The 13,308-nt window shown below is 44.3% G+C and overlaps 1 protein-coding gene across 2 annotated transcripts in view; it reads left to right on the top strand.

Annotated features, from left to right (window-relative positions):
- Positions 1-13,308, top strand: part of PDCD6IP (programmed cell death 6 interacting protein) — a 450,822-nt gene that overhangs the window by 293,037 nt on the left and 144,477 nt on the right. For both annotated transcript variants that reach the window (XM_085607570.1, XM_085607569.1), the window contains exon 14: positions 11,269-11,403. In XM_085607570.1, the coding sequence (XP_085463696.1) occupies positions 11,269-11,403 (135 nt within the window). The remainder of the gene's footprint in view (positions 1-11,268; positions 11,404-13,308) is intronic.

Genomic DNA, 13,308 nt, shown 5'->3' with positions numbered 1-13,308 from the left:
TTTCTTTGATAATAAACTTGCTTTTGAAGGACATATCAACTCTATTACCTCCTTCTGTTTTTCAACCTTAATGATTCCCTTGAAAGTTCTACCTTTCATTCCCCTAGAGCTTCGAAAAGCTGTCATCTCTGCTCTAGTTCTATCAAAATGAGATTATTGTAATGCCCTCTTTTTAAACATCAGGATTCAAATCCTCAATAAGCTCCAGGTTCTGCAGAATGCGGCCGCTCGCCTGCTTCTGTCCATTCCAAAGTTTCACACTGTCCGCTTCTACCACAACTGCATTGGCTCCCCATGGAAAAAACAAATTCTATTTAAATCTCTCTGTATAGCTTTTAAAGCTCAACAAGGCCAGGGGCCTGACTTTAAAAAACAAAACAAAATCGTAGGTATGCCTCTTCTCGGCAATTTAGATCTAATTCGGCCCTTAATCTTGTTATTCCAAAATGTAAAATGGCCAGTTCGGGCGGAAGAAGTTTTATAGTGGGTACTTGTAAATTACTCTTCCCATTTCTCATAAAACCAAAACTGACCTTTTGTCATTTCGCAAAGCGTTAAAAACGTAGCTGTTTAACAACTAAATTCAGTTACTGCTTCTCCTTCTTAGTCCAGATACTTAAGGCGCCTAGATACCTTCAAGTAGTAGCGCGCGGTATACATTTTCATTAACATGCTGGAGCGTCTCACCTTAGTCTGTCAGTTTATATCAGCGAATCGAGGGGCACTGGTAGTTTTAAACCTGAATTTTGAAACATTCATTTCATGCGCCTCCCTCATAGCAAAAGGAGGCTCTGGGAAATCAAATATTCGGATAGGATCACACAATCAAGCAGGAAAGCCAGGACTGCACCATTTTTTTCTAGTTTCACATTGTGCATTTCAGCCAGTAGATGGCTTTTGCACTTTACAGCGAAGTTTATTCTGTCTCCTTTCATTCTTTGCGCTTGAAGTTAGAGTGTAGGCGGCAGACGGATGCCACATGAAAGCTCCCCCCTTTTTGGTCTCGATGGTCCAATGTACCTCGAGCTGAGCCAGAGCCAGGCATCTGGCTCGACCTTGGGTGGATCGCCCATCTTTGAGCAAGTGAAGAAGCTAAAGCTGCTTATAGGGTGTTACCTACAAATGAAAAATTATAATTCATAATATATTTGTCTGCTGAGGTGAGACGGCACAGTCCTACTGAGAGAAAAAGGATTCATCTGGTGTGTCCTGTGTTGGATTGCGTGCCAAAGAGGAGGCGGCCTGATGAGCATTTCCATCTTGTAACCCGCCCTCTACGGAACAACACTAGGTGTGTGTTTGGGTAGTCACCATGGCATTTGGCCCAGTTAATAGAACAATGAGAGACAAAGGTGGTCTGTGTCTAGTGTTTATTTGTCAAGCAGGAAGTTCCTTATTCTGCTTTCAGTGCATCATACCAAATATTGTTCATAATAGCAGTTTCAAAAGGATTTTTCAAACTGCGCTTTCTGCATTTACTACTAGAATGCCATATATTTCATTTTATGCCACCACAACAGCTTTTTTTTTTTTTTTTTTTTTTAAATTTTTATTGAAACAATAAGTCAGTTACAAGCATGGGCCTACAACCACCAGGACCGGCCGCTAGATTCAGAAAGGATCGTACATTAGTTAAGGCAGTAGGCGACTCCTGGGGCCCAGCCCCGTAAATGGCTCAGGATAGCTCGAGAGAAGCAGGAGACATACATTTAACATAAATAACAACTAAAAACAAAAGGCGAGGCATAAGGGCAAAAAGCGTGGGTCAGGCTACAGCCGGGGGACTTTACTCCAAATCTTCAATTAGCTATCAACAGGAGGGAGTACTGAAAGATCGGGGGGGGGTAACGGGAGAGGAACATCTATATTCGATTATTACAACCAGTTGCAAGGAACCATCAAGGGTCAGGGGGACAAGGCAATATCGGTGTCCACTAGGGGGGGCGTACAGATACCCCCACGATACGCGTTCCATTGCCCCCAAATTCTACCCCATGCCCCGGGTTTACCGCGGGCCACATACACAGTCTTCTCCCTGAACATACACCAGTCCATGTTCTCCTTCCATACTGACACGGTGGGTGGCCGCTGGGAGCCCCAAAGCTGCGCAATATCCCTCTTGGCAATCATGTATCCCAGGGCCGCCCACCGAGTCTGAGCCGCGTTATAATCATTGGGCTCCCACACATTCAAGACACAGCGACGCACCTCCAGCAGCAGCGCAACCCCGGTGACTTGTCCCATGACCCCATGAACCCGACGCCAGTATTCCGCCACCTCCCGGCACTCCCAAAGGATATGGAGAAAGGTGGCACTGAGCCCACACCCCCACTTACAGAGCCCATCTTCCGAGAATCCCATCGAGACCAGACGGGGGCCCGTTACATACACCCGGTGGAGAATCTTTAGCTGTACCAGGCGGAGACGGGCTGGAATGGCTACTTCCTTGGGGGACGATAGTGCGGACTGCCAGTCCTCGTCGTCTAATTCCACCCCGTCCCCCGTCCACGTCTCCCGAAGGCGCACCAAGAGGTCAGCCCGATTATTAATAAGTTTTTTATAGATTAAAGAGATAGTACTGTCGGGGACATGACCATCGAGTATGCGGTCCTCGAGGGGCGAAGAGGCAGGGATCTTGGTCCCCTCCCCAAAGACAGAGAGCAGGGCGTGCCGAACCTGGGCGTATCGGAAGAACTCCTTTTCCGTGAGTTCGTATTCGCTCTGGAGCGCCGCGAAGGTCTTAACCGCGCCCTTCATCCATAAGTCTCCCACTCTACTGATGCCAATCGTGTCCCAACGGTCAAACCCCTTCGTTGTCCAGAGGCTTCCCAGTCGGTCGGAGGCAAATAAAGGAGTAGCACATGTTAGTCGCTCACTCCAGCCCATGGCTGCATTGGCCGCCTTCCAGACCCGTACCGCGATCTTAGTAGGGCCCGTCAGGGTCCGTCCAGCCGAGCGGGAGTAAAGCGCCCTGTTATAGTTCCCACCGGGGAGCAAGGATTTATCCATCTCATACGCCGGATTCAAGCCAGGCGCATACATGGCATGGTTAATGGCCGATAACTGCGAGGCCCAATAATACCTGCGAATGTCGGGAAGCGCGATGCCCCCATCGTACCAGGGGAGAGTAAGCTTGGCCAGGGCGATACGCGCCCGGCTGTCCCACACCAGTCTCCTCTGCAGGCTCTCCACCTCCCGAAAGTAGGCCACTGGAATGATGTCGAAGGAGTTTTGAAGTGCATAGAGGCACCACAACAGCTTTTGATTCCTGGCATTTTAGTATGTTAGAGACTGATCAGATCTGTTTGCATAAAGAAAAACCTAGTCTGCTCACCTCAGCCACTTAGCATTGTAAGCACTTTTCCTGCGCTTGTAGGTCCATCTGAAGAGACCCCTATAATAAGTCAGAATCGGCAATAAATGAATGTAAAACTCATGCCCTGATTCTCTCTCGCTTTTTCCTCGAATCACGTCTGAGCGTAGCGACCTTACAAAAGATAAAAGCACCATGTAGTCGATGGAGCCTTACTTACACTAAAACATTTCCCACATGGACCCCCGTGCACTGTTAACAATATTACAAACACTCATCCACAATGTAGCCTGCTACTTGTCTTCTAATCCTCTTTGCTGCTTCGTCACGTGTATAAATGCAACTATGATTTAAAAAATGTACAACAAATATTTTACCCTATATTATTTGTAAATAGTGTGCCACCTTTGCTGTGTCTGTTAGTTACTCGGAGTTGTTCTAAACACTTTTGTCATTTTCTTTGTCACTGTGTAACACTGTGCAAAGGTTTATAGACCAACAGGAGAACAGTTGACTGTACGTGCAGCATGAATGTTGTAAATAAGGCACAAATAATAAGAACATTAAATGTGCCCTTCCTGAAAGACATAAATATTTGCTTTTTCACGAAGAGTGAGTTTGAGTTTGGGCCACCAATCAAAGCATGTGTTTATTGTGCTTTGGACAGCATGTGTAGGAAATCTTTAAAGGGGCAGATCCTAGCTGATTTGTGTCCAGGTTCAATGCATTATGTATTTCGGGCTCCATTGATTTGAACCTTACAAATGTGGAAGCAAAGCAAGGGGCATGATGGAGACATGCCTATTCCAAGAGGAATAGGTGCACGTTACGAGTCCGACACTTTGTAGTTGATTACAATTTTTGGAGGCAGACATCTTGATGTGAGACTGGAGGAAAGTAAGCTTAGGAGAAAGATTTGAAAATTCTTTGCTATGACACATGTTCTGTTTAATGAAGTGCAATATCAGTCTCACTAAATCGGGCTTTCTTCTACATGTTTAGGTGCTTCTTCTTGGATTGTTGTGTGCTTGTTTATGGTTAAGTGGACAAATGTGATAATCCGTGATTGGAATGGATAAATGCATGCACTGAAGTCAGTTATTTGCCCATGTGCATCCTCCTCAATCTATTAAATATTTTTTATATTAATCCATTGATCCATCAACAAAAACTCTCCAATCAATAAAAAAAATTCCATTTATAACATAAAAAAATAAAGACCTGATGTCTTTGCAAAGGCTTATTTCTTATATATATTTTTTGCTTTTGAGAATTTTTTGGCGAGTTCATCTTTAAAAGCAATATTATACCATATTGCACGGTTAGTGTGTGTGTGTGTCTGTGTGTTTTTGTTACATAGTAGCGATTGCCACTGTGTAGTTATAGTTAAGTTCGAGTTTCTATTGGAAAGGCTTTTTAGTTTCTTTAATAACTTTGGCACTGTTGAAGGAATCTGCACAAAACTTTCCAAACCAATGTTCATACCCTTTGCCCCCTTCATGGAAAGTTTGCTGATCTGTCGAGTGTGGTGCGTGGAAATTTGGCAAAAAGATAGATCTTTACTCAGAAAGTGTTTTTTCTTATTTGTTGTAAATCCATTCTGCTGTTTGAAAGAAATGATCATTCAAAGAGGTGCTTGGGGATTAGAGGAAAAGGTTAAAGCTGGTAAAAAGTTAGAGATATATATGCACTCTTGGTGTCCATATACTCTGATTGGCCCGTTCGAAGTGGATGGGCAGATTCTACCTGGCTGGCCACAACATTGAGAATATGTTCTGGTAGCCATTATAGGACCCAAGAAAAGTAAGCATAGTCAGTCTATTTGAGGGCTATCGGCTTTACCAATGTCTTAACGCCAGGTTGTAGAGCAGCGTGGCTGCTGTGCAGCATTGCTAAAGGTCACATAAAAAAGCGCTATTACAGTCCTTAAAAAAAAAAAAAAAAAAAAATCTTTGTTGAGGGACCCTTAAAAAAAAAAAAAAAAAAAGCGCAAAGATGCAGCCAGCCGTGACTTCATCAGAACACATTTGTTTCTTATGACAGGTGGAGAGACAAAGACAACAGAAGGGATGGAGGTGGGAAAAAGAGGCAACATGGTCAATAGGAAGGTGGAGAGTGGGAGGGATGATGGAAAACGGACAATGGGGGGTTGGGGTGGGGGAAAGAAACAAACATGGACTGTTGGAGCCAGATGAAAGAAGCCACACAACAAAAGAGCACTATAAAAGTAGGGAGTGAGTGGGAAGAGGCAACACAGACAACGGGAGGGTGAGGGTGGCAGGGAAACGTCAAAAGGGGTGGGAGAGAAGAGACAACAAGGACAATAGGAGAGTGAGCAGGTAGAGGCAACACGGACAACGTCGGTGGGAGGGGAAAGCAACACGGATAATTGGAGCGTGGGGAGTGGGAGGGAAGAAGCAGCATGGACTACAGGGGATTGAGGTGGGAGGGTTGAAACAACACTGACATGGGGATGGGAATGAAGATGCGACACGACTAAAGAAGATCAAAAGAATAGTACCTTAATCACAGCATGAGCAGCGGATGGTCAAGATGAAGCAATCAGTACTTGGTCCATTCGCCACACGAAAGAAGAGGAAGTGTAGCTGGCACACGCTGGTCAATTGCAAGGCAGCAAGCAAGAGTGACAATGAAGCCAGCGAATCGTAAGCAGTGGATGGGCTATACACCCCTTGTAGAGAACAATATTTCTTGCAAGTGAGAGCACATGCGCTGTCGCAGGCATGACCTAAAAATGAAAGGCCACATAAGGGGGCTGGTTGGACAAACCCAGATTCACAGGGTCATGGCTGTGGGAGCAGAAGGCCTGAAGAGACCCCCTGTCCTGTTGGCTATAGCAAGCCATAAGGAACAAAAGGACACCAAAAGTGTCCAAAGTGGTGCACCAGTCACTGAGAAAATGCAGAAAGAAACTCATACTAGGACTGGGCATGCACTTTGCTTCACTCATAAAGTGTCCTGAACACATGGGGAGGACCATGACCCTCCGGGTTGGCACAGGATTAATGGAAAAGAGGAAAGCATTTGTGATTCTCCTCTACAGCGATGACTTTGTCCCTGGGAGCCCCCAGTTCCCCGGCGCCGAAAGGCAAACTAATGACTAGTATTGCTGTGCTTCTGTAATAGCCTGTCTGCTGGGCTATCAGTGCCTGGGGCAGAAGGTTAATGGGTACTGCCACACTCAGGGAGTACCACTGTGTGCTACATCCGCTACTTAGGTTTGTGAGGGATGGGGAGGACACTGCCATAGTGGCAAGGCTGTATGAACATGAGTGGGAACCAAAAAAGCTGCCGGCTCCTACGCCAGCAGATGGTGAGGCTAAAGGAGCACCCCAGAATCCTCTGGAGTCTTTACAAATTTGCATATGGGTTTCTTGTAGCGCACCATGAAAGGCAGTGGCGCTGCCAAACCTAAGGAAGATTTCGGTGGGGCTGCCAGCAGTCCCAAACAGAGCACTTAAAAAATATAATTTTTTTTAAGTTGCCCTAAAACTTCTTGGGAATAGGTGACCCCAGGAGAGGTTTCATACAGTTTCAAATAATCCAAATGCTTGGGCTTTAGCTTAAAGTCTCTAGAGTCCGCTTTGTGGGTCTTATGGCCGCACTTGCTGTATGTTGGTATTAGAAGAAACAATCCTGCTTGTTTCTGTTGAAATTTTAATGCTTTATTGACGACGACAATAATGATGTTACTTAATGAGTTCATGAAAGTCATAGAGAAGGCTCTGCACAGCAGGGGTGGGCGCCCATCGGAGGGTGGGGAGGATTGTCCTCTAATTAAATGTTTCATCTCTAAAGATTATTCACAGGTTTTCTACCGTTTTTTTCAAAGTATTCCAGATTTGCGTGCAGCCCATTTATCAATTATTTTATTTTCTGCAACAGCAGCATTATTTTTTTCATTTTTTTTAAAAACCTTTAACAGGTTTTCTACCGTTTTTTTCCAAAGTATTCCAGATTTGTGTGCAGCCCATTTATCAATTATTTTATTTTCTGCAACAGCAGCATTATTTTTTTTTAATTTTTTTTAAAAAACCTTTATTTAACACAAGAAATATGTACAAACATGGGTCTACAACCACAGGGGCCAGCCGCTACTGTAAAAAAGATTACCAATGACACAAATTACATATCAAGTTCACTAATGAAGACATGGGCGGGTCATACATGAACAGGGTACGAACTTCCCCAATACCCATGAGATCAACAAGAAGGTTTTGTTTTCTGTTTGATAAAGCAAAATAAACAAATCGAAACAAAAACAAGGCAAAGATTCCGCTATCGCAGGCATGTGCCCTCGCAGGCGGGGGACAGTAACAGTGACGCAATTTACTATACCCCAACTCACGTCGAGGAAATCGGGGGGGGCAGGAAGAAGGCCAACTACCATTCGTATAGTTCAGTAAGAACCGGGAACATCACAGCTAGGGGGACAATGGTATGTCTAAAGTGACCTCCAAGGGGGGGTGCAAATGTCCCCGCGATAGGAGTTCCACGGGCCCCACATCCTTCTCCATGCCTTAGGTTTGCCTCTAGCCACATACACCGTCTTCTCTCTGAACATACACCAGTCCATATTTTCCTTCCATTTCGACACCGTGGGCGGCCTATGGGAGCCCCACAACTGTGCAATGTCCCTCTTGGCAATCATGCTGCCCAGAGTAACCCAGCGCTCTTGCTTCACCCTGCAATCAGTCGGCTCCCATACATTCAACACACATCGCCGAGCCTCGGGATACAACGCCACCCCCGTCACCCCTTCCATTACTGCATGCACCGCAGCCCAGAAACGCGCCACCATCGGGCACTCCCAGAGAATGTGAAGAAAAGTACCGAGAAGACCACAGCCGCGTCTACACAAACCATCAACGGAATACCCCATATGGAGCAATCGAGGGCCAGTAACATAGACCCTGTGTAGTATCTTCAACTGTACAAATCGAAGGCGAGCCGGTATGGCCACCTCCCTCGGTGAAGCTACAGCGGCGGTCCAATCCTCGTCGTCTAGTTCCAGACCATCGGCGATCCAGACCTCTCTCAGATGCGTGAGGAGGTCCGCACAAGTGTTAATCAGTTTTTTTATAAATCAGGGAGATGGTACTATCAGGAAGATAACCATCGAGTATGCGGTCCTCTAACGGAGAGGATTCAGGGATAGCCCCCAGAGTCGGGAAAGCCGAGCGCAATGCATGACGAATCTGCGCATAACGAAAGAATTCCCTGTCATGCAGCTTGTACTCCACCTTAAGCTCTTCAAACGTCTTAAAAGCACCCCTCGCCCAAAGATCACTCACCCGAGAAATACCAATCATATCCCATTACCCTTCGTCCTCCACAGGCCGCCCAGCTTGTCCGAAGCATATAGTGGAGTCGCGCGAGACAGACGGCCCTTCCAGCCAGTAGTGGCAGTGGCACAGTGCCAGGCACGTACCGTTGAGTTCGTGAGACCCGTCAACTTGACACCGCCAGACGCGGAATAAAGCGCTCTATTGTAATCTCCGCCTGGCAACAGTAGTTTATCCATCTCGTAGGCAGGATTCACAGCCGGGCCGTACGTCCCATGATTCACCGCCACCAGCTGGGACGCCCAGTAGTACCTCCGAATGTCTGGGAGAGCTATGCCCCTGTCATACCACGGGAGGGTTAATTTAGCGAGAGCAATCCGCGATCTTCCACCCCAGATCAGCTGTCTCTGTAGACTCTCTACCTCACTAAAATACCGCGCAGGCACCACATCTAACGTATTCTGTAAGGCATACAAGAAACGCAACAGCAGCATTATTAATACGTGAAGCAAATGTGATATAAATTGGTTCATATTATTTCTTAGCATAACATTCACAGATAATTCGGTTTGGAGATAGTAAGCGGCTGATTAGGATGTTGGTCGAAGTTTCCTCCGACCGACATCTCTGCGGTTTCTAGACTGACTGACCTCGGGTCAGCGGTCCGAAACCACAATTATGATGCGACTGCACATGGTGCGGTCGCAGACTCCCATTTCCCTATGCGAGCTTGTGCGGCGGTCTGAAACCAGCCGCTGCACAAGCTCCCATAGCGAAATGGGAGTCACTGTATATCCCTGCACCGTGTGGCTGGCAACTCATGGTGCCTGCCACACGGTGCAGGGATTTACAGTGGGGCACTATAGTTGCCCCTCAGGCCCTAATTCCATTTTGTCCTATTGAGTTCCATGTATTTCGGCTTGTTAAACACGCTGTATTCTTGAGTTTTGTGTGCAATAAGGACTATACTTTTCAGGCACTAGTTGTACGTCTTTTGGGAGGTTACAATGCTCATAAATACTGAATTCGTGAGCGATCTATATCTGTACTCTATGCACGTCATCTGCTACCCATGTGTCGTATATAATGATGTTGATGGTGTGATGAGTAAAGGGTGTATGGAGTGTCTAATGACGCAACGGTGCTGTGTAACACTCCATTTATCGAAAAAAGTCACTAATTATAAAAGGTTGTGAAAATTCTTCTGTTCCCCGATTACACTGATGCGCAGTTTCACCAGGAAAGGAATTTGAAGTCCTAGTCGTCGGTTGGGATCTGGTCTCACAAAGGCGAGTGTCTGATTTTCAGATTGTGATAGTGTATAGTACTAAGGGTAGTCTTATTTCTGAGGATACTAACATCTGGTGAGCCCTGAAGACGTTGAATTGTTTCTTTTGGGAGATCAGGGGCTGTTTGCAGGAGTTAGTCAACAGAACTCACCAATGTTTGACTCCTCTTTTTTTCTGAAATAGAGAAGATGCAAATGTAGCCTGTTACATCAAAGTATCAGCATCTTCTTGCCGTCCATAAGCTTGTTATATAGATGTAGCAGCTAGAGAAGTGCCTTGGTGCACAGATTATCTTGAATTTGCGTGTTGCTCACCTTTTCCTCAGTCACTAAACTGTATTTCCACATCTTTAGTCATTTTTAGTCTCCGAGATTGGGCTCCTTTGAATTAATCTATTTACTCCTTTCTTTCCAAACCCTTTCAACTTCCTGTTTCACGATCCTGAGTACTTGCGGTATTCCCACCAGCAAATTATCATCTGCAGACACATTGTAGGGTTGAGATATAGCAATTGCTTCTTGTGAGTTGGGGACGTCTTTTTTGAGTTTCATTTCGAGTCAGTTTTGGACTTTTGGCAATTTGTCATTAACCTTACAATGTCCCCCCCCCATCATGGATATGGTAGGGATAGTCAAGGTGTCATCAAAGGTGAAAGTTTGCATCTAAAGAAGACGGCCATCAGGAGTCATTCCACAGGAAAGGAAGATTCCCAAAGTAATGAGTTCAGTTTTGTCCAAGTTCAAGCATAAAGAGGTAGTCTATCCAGGAAGCAATTACTCTCATTCATTCCTTAAATTGGTTATGAATGGCTGTGCAGTTTCTCTTTAGCAGGGTAATCAGCTGGGTGTTATCAACATAAGTATAAATACTGATGCCGAGAAGTAGAATCAAAGTAGCCAAGGGGACTACATGGATGTAAGAAAAATTAGGACTGAAGGCCGACTCCTGAGGAACACCACAAGTAAGATCCTTAAAATCCGATTTAAAAGTTGGCATGGAAACAACTTGCGAACGGTCAGACAGAATGGAGGTCCTGATGATATCAAGTGTAAAATCTTTTACTTCTGTTAGAGAAATATTGGAAAATATTTCTCAAAAATAAATGTAAAACATCTTTATTATTATATATTTATTCAGATATTATTTTGCACCTGATTGCCTAGAACAAGTATGAAACATGCAATTCTGTGCCCCCTTAGAATTTGTATAATGTAGCATGCTACAAACCCCTGACCTCTTAATGGCTGAATTCAGAAAGTTTGCTGAAATTTAACTATTAGATATTTTCTATCTTGCAAAAGATCTGGTTATACAGCCTAAGTGTTGTACAGCGGTACTAATAACTTCCTTTTCTGTTCAGGTATCGCATCAAGAATTCTCAAAGATGAAGCAGTCAAACAGTGAAGCAAATTCAAGAGAGGAAATGTTGAAAAACTTGGCTTCTGCATATGACAACTTTGTGGAGCTGGTTGCGAATTTGAGAGAAGGCACAAAGGTATGTTTTTTTGGATGGTTTATAAAAGTCTGTACTCATTGAAACGGGCTTACCTCTAAAATGTAGTGAAATATGTGAAAGATCTAAACCTTGTAATATGTGACTTATCCATGTAAAGATGAATAGAGAGAGTGACATGCATGGATATTTTTATGACCGTCTATTTGTCTTTCTAAATCATGCTCTAGATCTTTGTGCTGCTCATATACACTATTAATTACATTTTTGCTCATGAAATGTCACTCGAGCATTTATGATATATTTGTGAAGATCCACAAATACTCTAAAAATCAGTCTAATACTCCTGTCTGAGACCCCATGTCAATAAAACCTGGAGTAGAGGTTTTGATGAGAGACCAAGGGTTCTACTAAATTAAGTTGTGTGCATGTAGGCAGGAACTAGGCAAATAAAGTATTTTTACTATTCACAGGTCGTTGATCATTCATCTGTTTAAGTCAGTCAGTCAGAAAACTTTATTTCGGCTTTTAGCCATAAAAGTACATAAAAAGACATAATATAGTATCAACAATTATTAAAATCAATAAAACAGTCAATAAAACGCGTTCATCATTAGATAAGATAAGAACGGTTAAAAAAAAAAATAAGAGTAATAACACCCAAGTTGCCTTAGTGAGGTAACAATTTTCTTCTAATTAGCCACATTGAGAAGAGAAATTTAGCAATCACAGTAACATATAAAGGGGAAGTGTCATACTTTAGCAACCTATGAAGTTCCATACAATGTCTAGCCCCTGTGTTCTTAGCTAGTTGGATTATCCATATTCTGCGGGGTGTTATGTATGCCGGGCACAAAAAGATGACATGTGCCTCAGTTTCTTCAGAAACACCACACCCAGGGCATGGTTGCCAAACTGAACCAGGCCACTTATTTGTTCTCGAAAAGAGCGGGAGGGAGCCATGCCTAAATTGTAAAAAGATGGATCAAATCTAATACAGGCTCAAATTTGTAACTATTTTTGACCTCAAGAAAGGCAGAGGTCAAATTTCCTGTAGTAGCAGATCGAACAAGGTGGGTCAAGTTTTGTTCCTCCAGAATTTTTGCCAAAGATCTCTTTGAAAGAGAAAGGCATGCATGCTCAGGAGAGAGCCAGAGGTCTTCTCTCCCTATCTCCCTTAGTGATTTCTTTATGTAAGCTAGCCAAGGGATGGCACCTGCCATTGGGATCAACAAAATAGACTTCAATTCCTCCTGAAAGTTTATCAGTTCAGGAGTACTCCATAGTCGGCGCCAATACATTACTGGTCTAGAGGCAACCATATCCGTAATCGGTTGGATGCCTAAGTCCATCCTAAGTGGCTGCATGGGGGTACTCATTGGGAGTGCAAATATATTTCTAAAAAAAATTGTTTTCTGACTTAGCTAAAATCTGGGAGGGGGTGTGTCCCCATAATTCTGCTCCGTAAGCTGCAACAGCCCTGGCCTGGATTTTATAGATCTCTACAAGTGGGCTGATCAGCTTTAGGTGGCTGTATTTGAACATCTTAGAGATGCCCCCGGTTAGTTGGACAAGTTTTAAATTTACTTTAGAGATCTGGGGACCCCAAGTAATTTTATTATTGAGGGTCAAGCCCAGATAATCAAATGTAGTGACCCGTTCTAGCGACTGGCCGTCCAGTTTAGGGGTAGGATGGTTTGTGGTATCTGCATGGAACACCATATATTTAGTTTTACTTACATTAATAACTAAATTCCTTTTCCTGCAAAAGGATGCAAAACCGTCCAGGACTCTTCCCATCCCCATGGGGGTCCTGGAGAGGAGCAGGGTGTCATCTGCAAACATTAATGCAGGAATTTTCCTACCTGCCAACTTGGGGGCATCTATGTCTCTTAGGGCCAGGATATCCTCAACGAGCCCATTTAAAAATAGGGCAAAAAGGGTGGG

This window comes from Triturus cristatus, chromosome 5_2, assembly GCF_964204655.1.
Source record: "Triturus cristatus chromosome 5_2, aTriCri1.1, whole genome shotgun sequence".
Classification (NCBI taxonomy): domain Eukaryota; kingdom Metazoa; phylum Chordata; class Amphibia; order Caudata; family Salamandridae; genus Triturus; species Triturus cristatus.
The sequence above is the reverse complement of the archived record's forward strand: the minus strand, read 5'-3'. Positions and strand labels throughout refer to the sequence as shown.